This window comes from Nanorana parkeri, unplaced genomic scaffold, assembly GCF_000935625.1.
Source record: "Nanorana parkeri isolate BGI_ZX_2015 unplaced genomic scaffold, ASM93562v1 scaffold119, whole genome shotgun sequence".
Lineage (NCBI taxonomy): Eukaryota > Metazoa > Chordata > Amphibia > Anura > Dicroglossidae > Nanorana > Nanorana parkeri.
The window spans coordinates 750,676-769,641 of NW_017306387.1; the positions used below are offsets into that span (position 1 = coordinate 750,676).

General features: G+C 41.7%; 1 protein-coding gene across 1 annotated transcript in view; it reads left to right on the forward strand.

The window, feature by feature from the left end:
- The window catches only part of SLF2 (SMC5-SMC6 complex localization factor 2), a 30,462-nt gene extending 12,452 nt beyond the window's left edge, over nucleotides 1-18,010 (forward strand). The window contains exons 9-19 of the mRNA XM_018553393.1: nucleotides 1,576-1,651; nucleotides 1,733-1,868; nucleotides 4,247-4,346; nucleotides 7,325-7,501; nucleotides 7,589-7,686; nucleotides 8,121-8,208; nucleotides 8,391-8,501; nucleotides 9,579-9,656; nucleotides 12,032-12,118; nucleotides 14,867-14,935; nucleotides 17,894-18,010. Of these exons, the coding sequence (XP_018408895.1) occupies nucleotides 1,576-1,651; nucleotides 1,733-1,868; nucleotides 4,247-4,346; nucleotides 7,325-7,501; nucleotides 7,589-7,686; nucleotides 8,121-8,208; nucleotides 8,391-8,501; nucleotides 9,579-9,656; nucleotides 12,032-12,118; nucleotides 14,867-14,935; nucleotides 17,894-18,004 (1,131 nt within the window). The 3' untranslated portion in view covers nucleotides 18,005-18,010. The remainder of the gene's footprint in view (nucleotides 1-1,575; nucleotides 1,652-1,732; nucleotides 1,869-4,246; nucleotides 4,347-7,324; nucleotides 7,502-7,588; nucleotides 7,687-8,120; nucleotides 8,209-8,390; nucleotides 8,502-9,578; nucleotides 9,657-12,031; nucleotides 12,119-14,866; nucleotides 14,936-17,893) is intronic.
- Nucleotides 18,011-18,966: the final 956 nt, after the last annotated feature.

Consider the following 18,966-nt stretch of genomic DNA (forward strand, 5'->3'; position numbering starts at 1 on the left):
TCAGATACTGTGCTTTCGTCCTAAACCCAGAACTCCTGCTAGCACACGTATTGACTTAGACTCAAATTGGTCCTAATTTGTGATAATGTGTGACTTTGGTAGTCACACTGGTTTTGTAAGTTCCTGTAGGACTGGAATGGCTCGGTGTTCACAGTGAAGTGCCACATTATACGATTCTCTATTTAAATAAGGCAAATAAGAAAACAAAAAACATAGTACATCTTCTTCAATACATGCACATTTCCCTCTGATTTATCCCTTTGAACATGCTGCATCTACAGAAAATTGACTGTTTATATGCCAGTAACATACAGTGTACCTACCTTTTCTGTTTGAGCTGCCAACAATGTGTTGTGAGCGCTATAATCCTAAGTACTTGGTTTCAGCCCTGTCTACTTAATTTCTAATGAGTTAAAATGGACACAACCCTTTCTTGATCTTATAGTATAGGACGCAGGAAGATTTAGAGACCACTTTGTGTTTTTGGTACCATCAGGTGAGTGGACACTGGCCAGAACTGTGAGGACTTCCGTCTAACTCATCCCACTCTTCAGTTTTTGCTGGTTTCCTTAGGTGATGCATGTCTCCTCTGTAATGAGTGGAGCACATTGGGTTAGCTGCTACATGTACAGGGCAGTGGCGTATCTGCATTGGTGTGACCCTCTCACTGAAGACCTTCAGGGGTATGCTCATCCAAATGGAGTGAACCCTATGTGAGTCCTCTGCCTGGCCCTCTGGGTTACCCTTCCTGTTGATACTGCCTCCTGCGTGCTGCTTCTGCCACTTTCTGTTTTTCCCTGTGCTGCCCCAGTCTCTCTCATTTCCCCTCACCAGTCAGTCACATGTTGCAGGGGCCATCTTGGGCTCAGATGTGGGGGTCCCGTGGAGCACAGCCAGTGCTGTGGATGCCTTTGGGCTGTCTTAGGAGCCTTTGCCTGTGCAATATGGCAGTAGTGGCCACTACACTCAGTTGGCTTGGCATGTGCAAGGTGCGCAGTCATATTGCTACTCCTAACTCCACATAGGAAAGGTGCAGGCTGAGCAGTTCTGTGGAGGCTGGAATGTGACTGATCTGTGGAGGACCATTCAGTTAACACTTCTTCCTCCAGATTGTGAGTACACACAAAGCAGAAAGGGTCTAGAGGTAAAACATTTTCCAACCCTACTGCTTACGGGGGGGGGGGGGGAGGGGGGCATATTAAAAAAAAAAAAATACACCCCAATGAGGAGGATCCTGATTTTTATGTCTAATCTCCAATTGCCAGAACATGCTACAATATTCCCTAGGTTAGCCATCCCACAATGTACCTACAAGGAAAAAACTTATTCCCTGAGCCCCTAAAATTGGCTATTTGGCTTCTATAATAACTATCCCCAGATCTATTCATTTGGCAGTTCAGTTTTTTATGCCTTTCTAATTATCTTCAATGTGTTACCATTGCATTTTATTTTATTCTATTCTCTCGATGAGTATGTCGCTGCTGGTGTAATTTTTGCACATTTAAAAACAAATATATATTTTCTTTGGATGGTATTTTTTTGCCATTATAGTCATTTTAAATGATTTTCTTACAGATGGTTTCGGTTCATCCTTCCTATGCCACATCCATTAAACTTTTACACACCTTGATTGAAATTACATGCAACCATCGTAAGTATGAAATGTATGTTCAAGCATCCTTTTCTCTGCTGCCTTATAGTTGATGGTCATAATGCTATTTTATTTCAATAGTTACACATCTGGAAGAAAAGCCTTGGGTTCCAACTATTCTGGACATAGTGACTGTGTTTACCAACATGGGGATTGAGTTCAAAACTCTCTTTCCTCTTCCACATATTCAGCCTGGTTTCAGTGACATTGACCTAAAGTAAGTTTTTACCTCTCCTATTCTGTAAAATATATTTTGTTGAATTTTGTGTTCAGGCATTGGCTCTGTGGTGAAGTCTGGAATCCATTGGAAGAGGTTGTTACTGTTGTTCAGTATGTCCTGCCAAATTTCATGCCATCCTTCATTTAAATATATATTTTTTTCTGTGGTGACAAGGAGTGTGCTGATAGGAGTTTACAGAATGAAATACAAACTCATTGCTGTGCTGCTTCCAGTCCAGTCCAGTCACAGACTGGGTCAGATCCATGACAGACTGTGCTCAGAGGAAGTGGGTTGAATGATGCTTTCCATCATACTGAGGACATAAAGTGGCAGAAAAGGAGAACTGTGGGGGGGCAGCTTTGGATTGAAGATTAATATCTCTGCAAAAAATGTTTTATCTTTTAGCAGGATATTTTTTTTTCTTGTGGGTTTTTTTTCTGGCTGGAGTTCTGCTTGATTGTAAACCTTTTTTGAGAGGAATACAGGAAATTCCACTGTGTGCCTGAAAATACTCGTTTGACAAGTATGGTCAGAAAAAGACAGAAGTTATCTCTTTTAACTAGGGCTGGTAATGATTTAAAATTTTCGTGTTCGATTCATCAAATTTTTTTTAAATCGATTAATTTCGATTAATTATAAAGCACATGCAGATCCAACTACATTGGCCTATACACATACAACACAGCAATGGAGTAATAAAATGAACTAGGATCACACTAATCCAGCACGTTATTAATCTCACGTGCCCCACTCAACATGGCCGCCGCTTGAGTGGGGCAACTCAGAATAATAACGTGCTGGATTAGTGTGATCCTAGTTAATTTTATTACTTCATTGCTGTGCTGTATGTGTATAGGCCATTGTCTTTGCTGGCGCTCGTGCAGAACAAGTACTCACTGGCCCAAGTGGCTCCGTCGGCTAACGAAGGGAAGGGGGGAGGAGTCCGGTAACGTCACGGACATCGACGTCACCGGACTCCTCCCCCTTCCCTTTGTTAGCCGTCACGGACATCGACGTCACCGGACTCCCTTCCCTTCGTTAGCCGACGAAGCCACTTGGGGAAGGGGGGAGGAGTCCGGTGATGTCCGTGACGTCACCGGATCTCCGACGGGACTCTCGGAAGCCGGCGGAGAGGTGAGTGTTTTCATTTTTGATCAAAATTATTTTAATCGATCAAAAAGTTTAACGATTAATCGTTAATTTCCGCAGCCCTACTTTTAACAACATGGTCAGCATGAATCAGGCAACTAGCATTTTTCAAATGAGATGTCTTCGATGGCAGCCACTGTGTTTTTGAGGAACATTATCTAGTTGGTTGTAAAGTAAAAGTAAATGGGGAGTACATGTTCATTAAGGGTCAGTGCAAAATAAGTAAAGTGTTTAATTGTTTTGTATTTTGTACTGTAATTTTTTTTTTTTTTTTGGTCATTAATGGTGCTATGCTTTTGGCTCTCTATTGGCCACTGTGTCTGATGGGCAGCATCAAAGATCAATAGGTAGGTAAAGGAAGCAGGGAGGGTGGCTGCAGTACAACCATAGTAGCCCAGGTCACTTTTGTGTGCATTATAGTGAAGCTGTGGTTTTCAGGGTTGCAGGCTGTTGTGGACATTATTTAACCAAGTGTGCAGGCAGCTGTAGGTACCTGCAGTAAGATCCTACTGCTGCAAAACCCTGCCAGAGGCCTCAAGTGCATTTTGATATGGGTAGCATTTTAAGTATACAGGAGACATTTCAGGTGTAAAATTAGGGGAAATACTGCAAATCTTTATGCAGGCAAATGACAGTTTTGAAGTGGAAAGTTGTCAGAAACATGATGTAAATTTCTCGCATTGTACACTATATTACCAAAAGTATTGGGACACCCCTCCAAATCATTGGATTCAGGTGTTCCGTGAAATTTCCTTGCTACTAAATATTCCACGGTCAACTGTTAGTGGTATTATAACAAAGTGGAAGCAACTGGGAACAACAGAAACTCAGCCACGAAGTGGTAGGCCACGTAAAATGACAGAGCGGGGTCAGCGCATGCTGAAGCGCACAGTGCGCAGAAGTCGCCAACTGTCTGCAGAGTCAATAGCTACAAACCTCCCATTAAAGTTCATGTGCGTGTAAAGGCCGGCGCCCCAATACTTTTGGCAATATAGTGTACTGTATTTAGGTGAAATTCAATCTGAAACATCTGTCATCTGCCTTTTTTTACATTTGAAAGACCGCGTGGAACAATCACTTTGGGTCTCTACAGTCCTTTTACTTGTAAACCTTTTTATCTCTTTGCACTATCAGTCAGATTAGACCTTGACCTATACAAGATAAATAGTGAAGTATGCGTTCCCATTGGTTCATTTTATGTGACCACCTATCTGCTTTATTTACAGATCTGCAGTGCCCGGATCAGTGTCAGAGGAACAGGGATCTTTGTGCACAGAACAAATTTTTTCTTGCGTTCCAGAATTTCAGATAGCTCATGTAATAAAGGTAAATTGTCTTTATAGTGATTTAGGATTTTGAACAGATCTTTCATGCCTTTTAGTTGCAGCCACATTTTTGGAGCTGATGTGATGGTCAGGTGCAGACATCAGCTACTTATTTCACATCACAGTCAGACAACCCCAGAATCTGTGTAAATTGCATATTTGCCAATTGAAGTGGACCTGGATTTAAAAAGTGAAGATTTGTTTTTTATAGGAACATCTAGAATGTTAATTGTGCCTAAGAAATACCCTTGAAAATGTACATTTTTTTTTTCATTGTCCGTCTTAAATTCCCCCTGAAAAATAGCAGTACGCGTGCTGATTTAGGGCTAGTTCACACCATCCACAGTTCATTGTGGCCGGAACGCACTGGATCGCATTTCAGCCGGCTCACTTTGTTTTGGGGCGGGAGGGGGCGTGCTGGAACTCAATGGCGCCACAATGCGATCGGCCGCGCAGGAACGCGTGGCATATCAGCGCCTGCATTCCGGTCCAGTGAGAAAAAATAGTGCGTGTGCCCTGGCCAGAATGTGATCCAGTGCATTCCGGCCACAATTGGGCCGGAGCGCCCTGAGGATGGTGTGAACTAGCCATTACAGAGTGTGCCTGTATATCTGCTGTGTGAGAGGCGCTGCTTCATGTGACTGCTAGTCAGATTGAAGTGAGATTTGGAGATGCCACTACTGTTCTCCTTGCTGGAGAAGAATCTACCTGAAGACGTACACTGCTTCCATCTTCTCACTTTTACTTAATTCTGTGGATCTGTGCTTACTGAAACTTTTCTGCTGATTTTTGAATATTTCCAATCATAACATTGTCAGCCAAGGGGAGCATTGATATATATATAGATAGATAGATAGATAGATAGATAGATAGATAGATAGATACCAAGGTGGCCGCCTAAGCACAGAGACACCGTGCAGAACAAGGCATGTTAAAGAACAACTCCGGGCAGAAATGATCTACCCTCGCACTTGAAAGGTTAAGTGCTTATTTTCATCTAGCGAAGAAAACAACAAAGATCTACTCACTTGATCCTCAAAGCCAGCTGGTTCTTAGACCGGTCCCTGCAGCCTCACTGCAGGTCCTGTGAGTCATCACGTCCAAAACACTGTATTGGACATGAAGATGTTGAGGGACATTCCATTGCTGGAGGAGGGAGGCTGCAGGGGCCAGTTTAGCAGCTAGCCAGGTTGTTTGTTTGGGTGAGTATATCTTTGTTTTTTTTCATCCCTAGACGTAAACGAGCACTTAACCCTTGCAGTGCTGGCATAACCCCACTTCAAGGGTTCAGATTATTTTGTCTGGAGTTCTTAAAGTAAAGGGGATAGATCAGCTGTAGGGGAAATACAGGCAATAATGATATCTAGTCATTTGTCCTCCCACTTTTTTTTTTTTTGGCACAGCTTTCAGAGTTCTTGTCCTCTTTAAGTCGATCATTTAGTCACTACGATTTGGAACATAGGATGATATGCTTTTGTCTTTAAAGTAGTATCAAACACTCCCCTTTTTCACTTTTATTTTAAGATGTTTTTTTCTTTTTGTTTTTTTTTATGTTGGTTTTAGAACACTTTTTAAATGGAACACGTCAAAAATATATTTACTATATTTAAAATAAGGCTGGTGCTGGTGTAGTCATTGAACTGGGAGCAATGCTATTTCTGGGGCAGGGTAGTTGATATGTGAAACTAACATTGCTTGTGGCAGTCTAAAATGGAATTCTCCAACACTATATAGGATCCTTGGCTGAACCGGGTAAGCAAAGTGACAGGTTCATATATCATGAAATATCTTACATTTGTGTTGTTAGACGGCAGTATTACCCACATAGTTGTAGCCCTTTTATTAATATTGATTTCTATACATTTTCTTTAAGTTGACAGTATTCTGCAAAGTGTTTATAGCATAATGTTAAAGTGGTGTTTCCAGTGAACAGCTAAACTACATATACTGTATATTTACAGTTTTACCTACCAAAAGATTTGTAACACAGCTAGCCTTGTATTGTATGCATTTGTGGAATACTGCACAGTTAAGAATGTGACATGTTACCTGGTTTAGCAACGCAGCTTCCTGTGTCACTCCTAACCTGCTCATCTAACCGTACATTAACATCATCATCTCTGTACAATGAGCTGACCCAGGAAGCAGAAATGTTAAACCAGGAAGAAGCAAAAGTGATCTTACTGGCTAGCAGAGGTGTGTACATCACAAGAATGGCTGACCAAAACTGTAAATCCTTTGTCAGGTAAGGGCTCATGCACACGTTTTTAATTTGCTGGGTTCAGATCGTAATTTACATGGATCTGCATACAGTGTCCCAAGGACCCATGCACACTGGTCTGTTTGGGTCCAAAAGTAGAAAAATCAGTATCCAATGTAGTGCACTTGGGTGTATTTTTAAAGTGTATTCATGAAAACCTTCATACTAACATTTACATGCGTACAGTGTATTGAACCCTGCTACTGCTCAGGACCAACATGTAAACAATAGTGTTATTAGCAGTTGCCTTGAATGAATCATTCATGCGACAGAGGCGCATGCCCAGAATGACCACGGGCTTCGGTGACTGAATTGGTCTATAAAGGCCAAGGTTATTCTACTCAGGCACCCCCACTGCATGAATGATTAATTCAGGGCCAACATGTACAGTGTTTAATGAACAACTGCTGATTGATTATACACTATTTACCTGTCAGCCCGCGGCCAACACTGCCTAGTGAACGATTCATTAGGCATTCACTAGGCAGGGGAGAAGTAGCCGTACAAGCTACCTATACGCATCTCCGCTATATGGACTGTATAGCTCTTGCTGCCAGCAAGATCCTGAGCAAATGTTCTATGGCCCGTGTGCCTGAGGCCTAAAACTGTAAAGATTGTATCTGACCTGCATTGGAGTTCCACTTTAAAGCCAGGAATGCAATGAGATCTTTTTGTTGCATAATATTCTCCAGTTATTTTAAAGTTCTGTTTATTTACAGTTCTTAGGCTTGTGTACAGCAGTCTACAAGGAAAGTTACCTTGACCTGGAAATCCTTGCACTGTTGGTGATGCTCTTAAAAATACATCTGGAAAAAGAAATGAAGGATATTCCTGTGATGGACTTGCATTGTCTCATAGCAAATCTCCTTCAAAACATCGAGGACTGGGTAAATGTTGTAAGTAATTATCACAAATTCATTATTTTTTTCCAACTACGACCATTCTATTGTATGAAATTAGCTCATCACGTGTTTGTCTCCAAGATGCCAGAACTGTGCTTTGCTATGAGCGAACTCTCCAATCACCATCATAACTTCCTAAAGCTGCTGCAGCTCGTTCCTACATTTGAGTTTCGTGGCAGGTAACTTTTTTGCGTTTTTTTTTTCCTTTCATAAACGTAATTCTATATACAATGATTGAAATCAGACAAGCAGGAGCAAACAAAATCTGGAGCGGCTCGGCATGCCAACTGCTCCCAGATTCTGTCTGCTCCAGTTTTGATGAATTCCCCCCACTGTATTACCAATAGAGCTCTTCCCTAGCAGTTAGTGTTAGCATTTTTTCCAGCTACCTTTTGCATTGTACCTAATATTTTTCCTTTTTGACCCGACCGTTAAATGAGGAAACTATAAACTCTGGATAGAGAGCGCAGCTGCTTTAATATCAGGATATTAAATCAGGGCTACCCATAAAGCGCGGATCCACATTTTTTACTATAAACTCTGGATCACCTGATATTTAGATACTTTAAAAGGAATGTTTTGTACCTTACCCATATTTTCTTCTTCACCCTAGAGAAATAAGAAGACACGTCAGCCTTATATTTATATCGAATATCCGGAAGGGGCACTGCACAGATATTCCTCTGGATTACGAGTCTCGGGTTTGTACCTGCTGTTTGTTAAAAGATAGCTTTCCAATTTATTGTTTTTGGGAGGGATGTCTTGTAGTATGTTGAGATATAATTCAGTGGTTCATGTGTGTTCATCAGATGCTGCTGTTGTGTAAATGTTTGTTGTTGTAGTATGTTGAGATATAATTCAGTGATTCATGTGTGTTCATCAGATGCTGCTGTTGTGTAAATGTTTGTCCCAAATGAAGCCATCCTCTCTGGTGAAGAAGATGCAGACAATTCCAGACTATCAGTCAAAGACATTGGCGGACTTGGATCAGGAGGTATTTTGTGGTTATGTTATATATTACCAGTGTGAGAGGCTCTAAGGCTGGGTTCACACCTAGGCGTATCGAATATGCGCGTTTGTCGCACGTTTCGTGACGCGCGTTTTTACCGCGATTCGCAGTAAAAAACGCACGACAAGCGCGCGCTTCCGAGGGCTACTTGGCTGTATCCCAATGGAAACGCGCGACAAAAATGCTCCAAAGAAGCTCCTGTACTTCTTTGGGCGTAGGACGTTTTGTAGCGCGTTCATACGGCCTGTAATACGCCCAGGTGTGAACCATACCCATAGGAAATAATGGGATTTCTGTGTTTGAGCATTTTGCAGAGCGTTAGAACGCGCTACAAACCGCCCAGGTGTGAACCGGGCCTTATTGTTCTTGGAGAAAAATGATGGATGGGATCTGTCCATAAAAAATTGATAATAATTGGATGTTAAAGTGAACTGGAGCCATGTCCACGGGGGCCAAAGCACTTTAACAAAGTAGAATTAAACCCTCATATCCTTTGCAGTGCACTGCTCCATTCACCTAAGAAAAATACCTTGTACTTCCAGGTAAGGGGGGACACTCTCCTGTAACAGTATCAGTATTGGCATGTAGAGCTGTGACTTGGGAGTAGGGATAGTGTCCTGAGCTTTCTGCAAGCTCCAAAGTGAAACAGAAAAATGGGGGAGCAAGGGGGGAGGTAAATAAGCTGGGGGGCAGCCATTAAAATGTGTCTGTTGCTTTGCCCTGAATGGACATATCACAAGATGTGATATACAGCATATGCTGGATGATTATATGTGACAAAAGCTAGATTTTAAACTTGTTATTCTACATCATATCCTGTCCAGTGCTCACAAGAAACCTTTTTATTTTGTTTGTATTACAAAGGCAATGTATGCTTTAATGTAGAAACAGTGGCAAGAATAATAGTAATTATTACTGTTAAACAGTAAGAGGGGAAATTAGCAGACTTGAGCAGACAGAATCTGGAGCAGCTGTGCATGTACACATTACAAGTTATATATTCCTTACAACTATGTGTGAGATTATTTTTTTACCTATTTTCCTCAATTTTGTTTATTACAGGCATATTATTTGACTTTCACTCTTTTACATTTGGTCAACGATGCAAGCAGCTCTGATGAACCTCTTTCCATTCAGAGAGTAAGTGGATTCTTCCCTTGAAAATTCAGCACTCAAATTTCTTCAACAATGGTGACTGTAAAGCGAGATCCAAGCAGGAACAGATACCAGTCTTTTTAGAGTTCTTGTCATCAACCTTAAATATTATGTTATAGCTTTGACTCTAGCCATGTCCACCAATAATGTCTTTCAGAAATGGACTATGGCCATTTTAGTAGCTTTACGTAGGGAACGGAGCAATCCTATTGACAGCAGTGGAGCAGATGGCTTTAAAGTGACATTAAACCCTCAGATTTTTTTTTAACATAAAACAATACTGTAATGTGTGCCTTACTGTAATCCATGGTTGTTTCTCTTCTCTTTGCTGCTCTTCCTTTTAAATCTGTTCTCATGCTGGGCAGAACTTCTGTTTTGCAGCAGACTGCCTTGTCTCTGAAATGGATACATGGTGTCTGTGTGTAAGTTTGCAACCTGAGCCAGCACTACAGGAAGAGGCACTCAGCTGCAAAGGGAAGTTCTCCCCAAGCATGAGAAGACATGAGGATTTAAAGGGAACAGCAGCAAAGAGAAGGGAAACTACCATGGATTACAGTAAGGCACACATTACAGTATTGGTTTATGTTAACAAATCTGAGGGTTTAATGTCACTTTAATAAAGGCTGAATTTGAAGAACTGAAAGGCTGCAAGCTAGAAGTGCCATAGCGAACAATGGAGAAACTGAGGCTACTGTATAGAACGTTTTAATATGGAGGGTTTATTTACACTTTAGGAAGAAACTTTGCACTGATGAAGATATGAATATGTAATCACGTACCAACATTGTATCAGTATTTCCAGTTTTTCAGGTCAATAATTGAAAAATCTCATCCCTTCCACAGTTCTGTAGTATTTTTCTTTATTTATAGGATGAGTGCTAGAAAGTTGTGACCCTGTTTCACCACTCCTGCACTAGGATTAGTAATAGGTGGTGGGGCTTCTTCTCTAAAGGTGGCCATACACCTTACAATTATTATTCAATTTTTTTGTCCCGACATCACTCTGGATAGGCAGAACCAGCTGTCATTCACGTAGCTCGGTGGATCTCGACCGTATTGTCGGGATCCGTCCCGGCTGCGACAGTCTCAGTATACCGTAGCTCACTATATATTGAGGTTTGGGTCACGGAAGGACGCTAGTATATGTCCTCCCGTGACCCTTAAGAGAAAATCACTTACCCCATAGTTCTCTTTTAAGGTATAGTGATATGGGTTTAAAAACTGATCTGTGGTGGAGGCTGAGCCGAGGTAGTGTTAGTTGTTTTTCTCGGATTTTTTTGCGATAACTGTCCGTTTTTAAGAAAACTGTGAAGAGAAATATTTTAGCCACGGCAGGCTACCTCTTTTTGGAAATGCTTAAAGCTGGCCATGGGTCACATTTCTGCCACAAACCCTCCTTCGATTATACCTAGAATTCCCTATCTAGCATAGTTAAATGTCGATTTCAGAAATCGTTTGTTAGGCACAATAACCAACCAATTTTGGACTAATTACGCAAATATTTGTTTGACCTATGCAAAGAAGATGTTCGTTTGTCCTAGGCAGCTTTCTTTTTGTGCATGTGCTGTGTTCTTGGGGAGATTTTGGACGAACGAAGTCCCTACTCCATCGAATTTCGTTCGGTCAAAGAAACATTTTCCAACCTGACTGTATTAAAAATTTCGTACACATTCGCAAAAATGAAAATCGTTGTTGTACCATCAACTTCAATTTTCAATTGAAAGATCGTTTGTACGATTTCTGAACGGAAATGAAACAATGTATAGCCACCTTAAATTCCCATTCACGCAGTAGCGTTTCCACACGTAAAACGCTTGTTCTTGCGCACGTCCTTCCCTTGCATTGTTTGCGCATTAGATGCGCATAGACAAGGACGCGCGTTTTATTGAGTAGATCAAAATGCATTGCTGTGAATGAGAAAACGTGAGCGCAAACGCCGACAGAAATGTGCAAAACACATGTGTTGCGTGTTTAAATGCATTTCCATTGAGGTCTATGCAGCCAAACGTGCTATAATCTGTCCGAAAGAAGCTCATGTAGCTTTTTCCAGCGTTCAGCGTTTTACAGCTTGCGACAATACTCTCAGGTGTGAACATGGACCATAGAAATGAATGGGATTTCTAGTGTTGACAGTTTTTTGTCGCACTTGGTGTGAACAGGGACAAAGGCTTCAATACTTCCTGAGTCACTGACCTGAATGAAGTCAGAATTCTGTGCATATTTGTTTGTAGAATTTAATAATGTAAGGCTCCCTTATTTCTCTCATGGCAACACCTATACAAAATGGTAGATTTATTGTTTGTGTATTGTTCAACAGATAGTGTTTTAAATCATTTAACACTGCCATATATTGCTTGCAGAAATACCTCCTGAAATTATGCACTGAGTTAGAGAAGCACATCAAGAGTGATATCCGTGAGGATGCAAGGTTTTTCTACAGAACAAAGGTACTTTTTTATTTACTGAGAGAGGCCTAGCAAATAACTCTGATACAATCACAACAATGTGTGTCTTGTTTTTAACTATTTAGTTGGAGTGTTTTTCCAAAATTCAAGTTTCTTTATTGCCCATTGAGGGACACAGAAATGTAGTCACTGTTAGAAAATTGGGTTACTGGCAAACCAGAAAGTGTACGGCAAGCCGTTGTATGACCCTGCCTCCAAATGTCGTGCCTCGGCCAGTTTTTGGATTGTGTCCTAGTAGGTTGGACACTTTGCCCTCAGCTCAGCTGAGAAAAATCTTAACAGTAATTTTGACCTTTTTTTTTTTTCTACATTCAAAATACTCCATTAGATATTTTTTCTTCTGTGTCAAGATTTTAGTCAAGATTTTGAGCAATGCTGCTTGAGCTCATCTCTACCCAGCAGTTAACTGGTTCAGTGTGTCCTCAGCAACATCTATGGAGTCTGTGCTGAGACCCTGCTGGACCAAAGGTTGCGGAGTTGGCCTGGAATGTGACCTTTGAGCACAGGGCTCTGCTTTATGGCAGTTTCCAGACCTCTGTGTATTGTTAGCTTTCCGTTGTGTGTAAGGCCATCTAGCCTGAAGTAGATTGGTGTTTGGAAGCCATATATGGATTCTATTGGACTAAAAGATGCAGGGGTTAGCCGCAGAGCACTCTTAAAGTCAATAGTCGGGGAACAGCCTTTGATATGAGCCAGTTTCTGTAGGCTCACTTGGTGAGTGAAGTTGTCTGTGCTAAAGCACTATGTGCTACCTCACAGGTTATGTTGGGGGTTATTTTGCATTTCCTGCCACTGCCATCTCACCGCAGTAACCATTGAGGCCCAGGGAAGTGAGCACTGAGGTCATACGCTAGGTGGAGTGTTGAGAGTGCTCTCTGCTTTGTCTCCCACTATTCAACCTAGAGGAAACTAACTTGCTTAGCAAGGCTAGTTATCTGGCCAGTGTGTAGCTTTACACACAGTTTTTTGTCCCTTTTATCCTAGGGGGTCAGGGGTGTAAGTCTTAGGGCCTTCCCATTTAAACCAACTTTTCTTCTCACCAGGACCTGTTTTGCTTAGGTTCCCCTTGGGGATATGTTTCTCCTAGGGGCTTGGCCTCATTTACTTGTTGACCACATCAGGTTTTGGGTCTTTCTTCCCTACATGGGAATTTGCTGTTTTCTTCCTCCTGTTTTGGCGGATTCTGGTTGATCAGCTTTTCACTGGTTCAGGTTCTGTGTTCCCTTCTCTGTGCAGTCATTCCCTTCTGGTTGGGACTCATTCTCTTTGTTTTGAGCAGCAGGTTGATTCTGCATGGCTTCCCTCTATTCGTGTTGATAGGTTCTTCTATCTAGTTGGGGCACTCAACCTCATCTAGTAGGGGGACTCAACCTCATCTAGTTTCAGCTTCAGGCATTGGCTGTTAGGGCAGCTTCTGGGCTGCAGGCAGTCCGTAGTTAAGTATTTTTGGGCTGGTTAATGGTTTTTAGTTTGCCCATCCCTTATTTGGATTGCTTTTGAATGTCTCAGCAGTATCTGAAATCCCGTGTCCCTCAATACATGAGAAAATAATTTGGACTCCACCTCCTATGTGTTTTTCATCATGCATTATGGATATTGGAGGGATTAATCTGGGCCAGCCCATACATTTTTTTATGCTAGTGTCTCCTGTAGGTGGCAGTATAAACTGACAGTATCTTAATTTCTGTGTCCATCAATGAACTCCAAGAAATAGATTTTATGGGGAGGAGAAAAATCATATTTTTATGGGTCTAGGCCAGTGATGGTGAACCTTTTTGAGCCAGAGTGCCCAAACTGGGCACTAAACCAACTTTTGTATCTCAAAGTGCCAACCCTCTCAGGAGGGCTCTGCCGGCTCTCAGGTTGTCTTAATGGGCGCTCAGGTAGTTAATAGGGGCTCTCAGGTGTGCTCTGTAGGCTCTCAGGTGGTCTGTATGAGCTCTCAGGGGGACTGTGCGGGCTCTTTGGGGGGCTGTGTGGCTCTCGGGTGGTTAATAAGGGCTTTCAGGTGGTCTGTATAAGCTCTATGGGGGGGGCTGTGCGGCTCTCAGGTGGTCTGTGCGGCTCTCATGTGGTCTGTAGGGCTCTCGGGGCTCTGCGGCACTAAGGGACGCTGTGTGGGCTCTAGGGGGGATGTGCGGCTGTCAGGCTATATATGGAGGCTATAAGGGCTCACAGGTGGTCTGTATGGGCTCTCGGGGGGCTGTAAACAAACACAATTATTTGAAAGCTATGCATGCATTAACAAAGACCTGCATGAGTAAGGCACAAACATTATAAGTCATGGAAAAGGTGCCACAGCATGTTTATCAAAGCTATTGTGTATGAAACAGTACCAGATTGTCTCTCGCATGTAAAAACATTCACTCAAACAGAGTCTCTGTGCAGCCGCTGCTTGCAGAACAGGACGGTCAGCTGCTGCCTCACATGCTGAGAGGAGATAGGCGGTGATGACAGTTCCTCATTGTTCTGCCATAGAACACTGCCCCCTAGTGTCTATACACTAGAAATATGCGAGCCTAAGCCAGCACATGCGCCCTAGTAGCATACTTTTACTGTGGCTTTAGCCGATTTCTGACAGAACATCAGACCTGGGCTCGTGTGCCAGCAGAAAGGGCCCTGCGTGCCCGCTCTGGCACGCGTGCCATAGGTTCACCATCACTGGTCTAGGCTATAGGAGCTTCAGCATCTTTTAAAGTATTTTATTTAATATTCAATATTTGCTTTCAGGTAAAGGATCTAGTTGCAAGAATACATGGCAGATGGCAAGAATTGCTGCTTTACTCTCGACCTAATCAGGTACAATAAATGTCAGATTTAATTTTTTTACAGACTTGATAACTTCTCTACATGGAGGGATTTGTTGTGGTGGTCATTTTAAGAAGGTACATGAAGAGAAACACCTGATTCCGGAGCCTTTAAAGGAAGCTGACATCCTCTCACTGACGGGGCTCATTCTAATTTAAAGACAGTTCAATTTATTCCGCTTCCTTGCTAGTGACATTATTGACAGCCAAGCTAAAGAGGTTTAATTCCACTGCCCTGAAACTAGTATGCAGCTTGTAAGTTGAGAAATGACTGCTTTTTAAAGGTGGAGTTGGAAATGGGAATTTTACTTTGTGATAGATTCCATCTGAGTCTGAATAATCTATATATTTAAAGTGAAATATTTTCTCTGAATATAGACACAATTCAGTAAAAGAAATCTGGTACATGCTTAAGACTGGATTGCTGTAGAGGCTCTAATCTCTAACATGTGAAGCACTGTATGTCTGTTGTGTATTTAGCTGCTTATTGGGAGTTCAGCATTAAAGTCTACCTGAACTTTTAGTTTAGATCAGCTGAGTACATTTCTAGTGTTTTAAAACAAAAGATGTACAAAGGTTTGCAGTTGCCACAGCCTGAGTTGAAAAGAATATACCCTGCCAGCATGTTGTATAGAAGGACCCTTGTTGTCTATGTGGAAGCAGTGGTCTCTTTGCAGAGGTCCAACACACCCACTGCTTAGTCAAACCTATAAAGAGATGGATACATTTATTGGTACCCTTCCATGAATAAAAAAAACTCCAGTTTTATCTGAAGTAACTCAAAACTGACCAAAGTAATTTGGCATTTGTTATTGTTTTGTCCATATTTAATAAAAATCAGACTTTGTATTTTATTTTTGATTCCGCATAATATTTTAAATAATAAAACCAATATAAATGGCATGGACAAAGATGATGAAACCTTTAACCTAGTAATTTGTTGCACAACCTTTAGAGGCGGTCACTGCAAACAAGCAATTTTTGTTGCTCTCAATGAGACTTTTTGATCTGCCAACTGCTATTTTGACTCACTAACAGGTAGTTTGGCTCACTCTTCTTGATAAACTTTTCCAGTTCTGGCACTTAGAATAATTTTGCCAGAACTGGACTAGGAAGTAGATGAACTCTATTTGTAAATAAATGAAAAACAAGTTTAACTATTGAGTGCAAGATGTTTTTTTTTAATCAGCATGAAGAGCTGCAAGCTGCTGAGATTTTTAGTGAAAGGGGGTAAAGGTCAGCTTTGTTATTTGCAACTGTAGTTGTATCAAACTGCTAGGAGATGGACTTTATTTTTGAGATGCTCTTCTATCAACCTTGTTCTGATGATCTCAAACAACTCTCTCCTTTGCTTTCTCTGGTCCATGTTCTGTGTAGTGTACGTGATGAAACCAAAAAGAAGAGCGACTAGTTTTCTCCATTTAAAATACTGACAGATTACTGGATTAAAGACACATGTGATACTAATTACAGAAACGGCTTGAAATCTCACTATGATCCAATTATTTCAAATCTTTTTTTCTATCTTTCCTCTCCCCAAGGCATGACGTGGGCGGTGTACGGGTAGTACATGGCCCCATGCATTCGCCAACACTTTCACCTGATAAATTCATCACATACAATGTTCATTGATTGTTCTAGTTTAATTTTTCTTAAATGTTTATAGGCAATCGTTAATCACACAATCACTGTAAAGTGCCCCCTGGGAAATACGAAGGCTGTTGTTGTAATTGGGGCTTTTGTACGTTAGTCATGTCAACTAACATAAATGTATGCACCTCTCGTATCTTGCAGTGTATTGTACGACAAAATGAAAATAAAAATCTTCTTGATTAAAAAAAAATAATAATCTTTTTCTCTCCCGTTCATTGAAGGACACAGGGAACAGATCGGAGATCATGTACTGTAGGGTAATATCGCCACCTGCAGGAGAAGGACGCTAGGCACAAAAAAACTAAAGACCAATTACAGCCTAGGGGCAGCCCCTGCCGGTGGCCAAACCCCCCACCTACTGAGAAGTCTCCAGTTTTTTGCTTAGCGTCAGGAGTAAGGAGCTAAGAATTTTCCTCGGTATTCTTACCTGATTCTTCTAGCAAGTGTTGTCTGGGCGACAGGCTGGATGTCTCGGATCCTTGGAGTCTCCCCTGGATAACCAGCGAGCGTATGCAGGCCCGCTACGGTGGGTCGGCTACGACGGCCCCGCTCCGGCGGGGTGGCCTGTGGGTTCGTCCCAGGGGGGTGCATATGACTGGGGGTCTCGGCCGTCCAGTCACAGCACTTCCCTCAGGCTGCTGGCGCCGACTAGGCTGTAATTGGTCTTTAGTTTTTTTGTGCCTAGCGTCCTTCTCCTGCAGGTGGCGATATTACCCTACAGTACATGATCTCCGATCTGTTCCCTGTGTCCTTCAATGAACGGAGAGAAAAGGATTTTACGGTGAGTACCAAAATCCTATTTTTTAGGGGTGCCATCAAATGTATCCAGGCCATTTTAGAATATCATTGTAGAATAAGCAGTAATTTTATCTCTTTTCACACTTTCTTTACTTTAAGGCATGCAGGTATACAGGAGACAATTGCTTTAAATTGTATTACTTTGTAGGAGGAATGAAGCATTGTTTCAGTGACCTGTAAGGGCACCAACGAATTTGCCATGTCTATAGCTTGGCAGTCCAGTTAAAAAAAAAACTAGGCAAAGAAAAACTGGATTAAAAAACCGCTGTTTCTCATAGTAACCAATGGGGTTTCATCTTTTATCACCTGTGAAAATGCATCAGGGAAAGGGATAGACTGCTATTGGCAACTGCTCTTATTTGTTCCGATTTGTATTTTATATGTTGCCCTTGCAATAATAAAACAAATGCTGTATGCTCCTGCTTATGTGACAACATCCTAGCAGTACCTGTTTGATGCATTTATGTTACTTCTAACTATATCCTTTGCCTTAATACAGGGGAAACTTCATGATTATTGGCAGCCAGGATGTGACAGCTCAAGCCCTCCAAGTTCCCAGGAAAGTGTGGATGAAGATGTCCAAGGGAATATTCTGTCAGACCATAAATAAAACATGTCAGCAAGTTTAGCTCTATATACTTCTCTTCCATTGTCACAGTAGACATTTATATGAAGGAATTATAGTATAACAAAGCAGCATAGTGCATCAATAAGGAGCAAAGAGCTCAGAGGGAATTCAAATTAGGCATTGGAGTTGCAGAACTTTATACTGAACAGGTATATTTTATGAAAGTGGCAGTGTTTTCTATGGCAATCAGATTCTAACAGATACTGTTTATTCATTCTCTTGGGCAGTTACATATAAGGGTTTACGAATCCAGTTGCCCTGGGTATCCTTACTTCTATTCAATATACCAGTATGCTGTGGAACATAGTAAGCACTGCCTAGACAGCTGCCTGAAACCTATTGACAAAAAGAATTATAAAATGAACAAACTATTGCTTGGTCAGTATGCACTTTAAGTCCCACTGCCTTTTACATTACATTTCATTATTTTTGAAAAAAATATAGAAAATTACCCTAAAGCAAACCCGTAGCAAGATCCCATGTTATTTACCATTGCGGAGTAATAGCAAGCCCCCCAATGTATTGTGTGCATGTTCTAGTGCACCCTGGGAACCCGAAAAACTGGGACGCTCCGATATGGAGATTTCCAATTTCTAGTTCATGCTGGCATTTGGGCTCACTGCCTTAACCAGGCCACCCTTAAGTTTATTGGGCACTTGGAAGGGGGCAAGTCCAAGAGCTAACTTAAGATAGTAAGTTGATATTTGTGTATTTGTACGCTCTGAAAGAATAGACATATCCTGCTATTGCGTCATAGGGGTAGATTACTTGGCGAGAGCTTAAAGTGGGTTTAAATATCGGTGTGAAGAGGAAACTATTGGGCACTGAGACAAGAAAGGGAGAATTAGGATGTTCGGGGCACAGTTTTTCAGGCTCTGATAAACTGGGACCTGTTGGGAGACATTTATAGAACCTGCTCAGGTAATTCCTGCACCTTGCATATT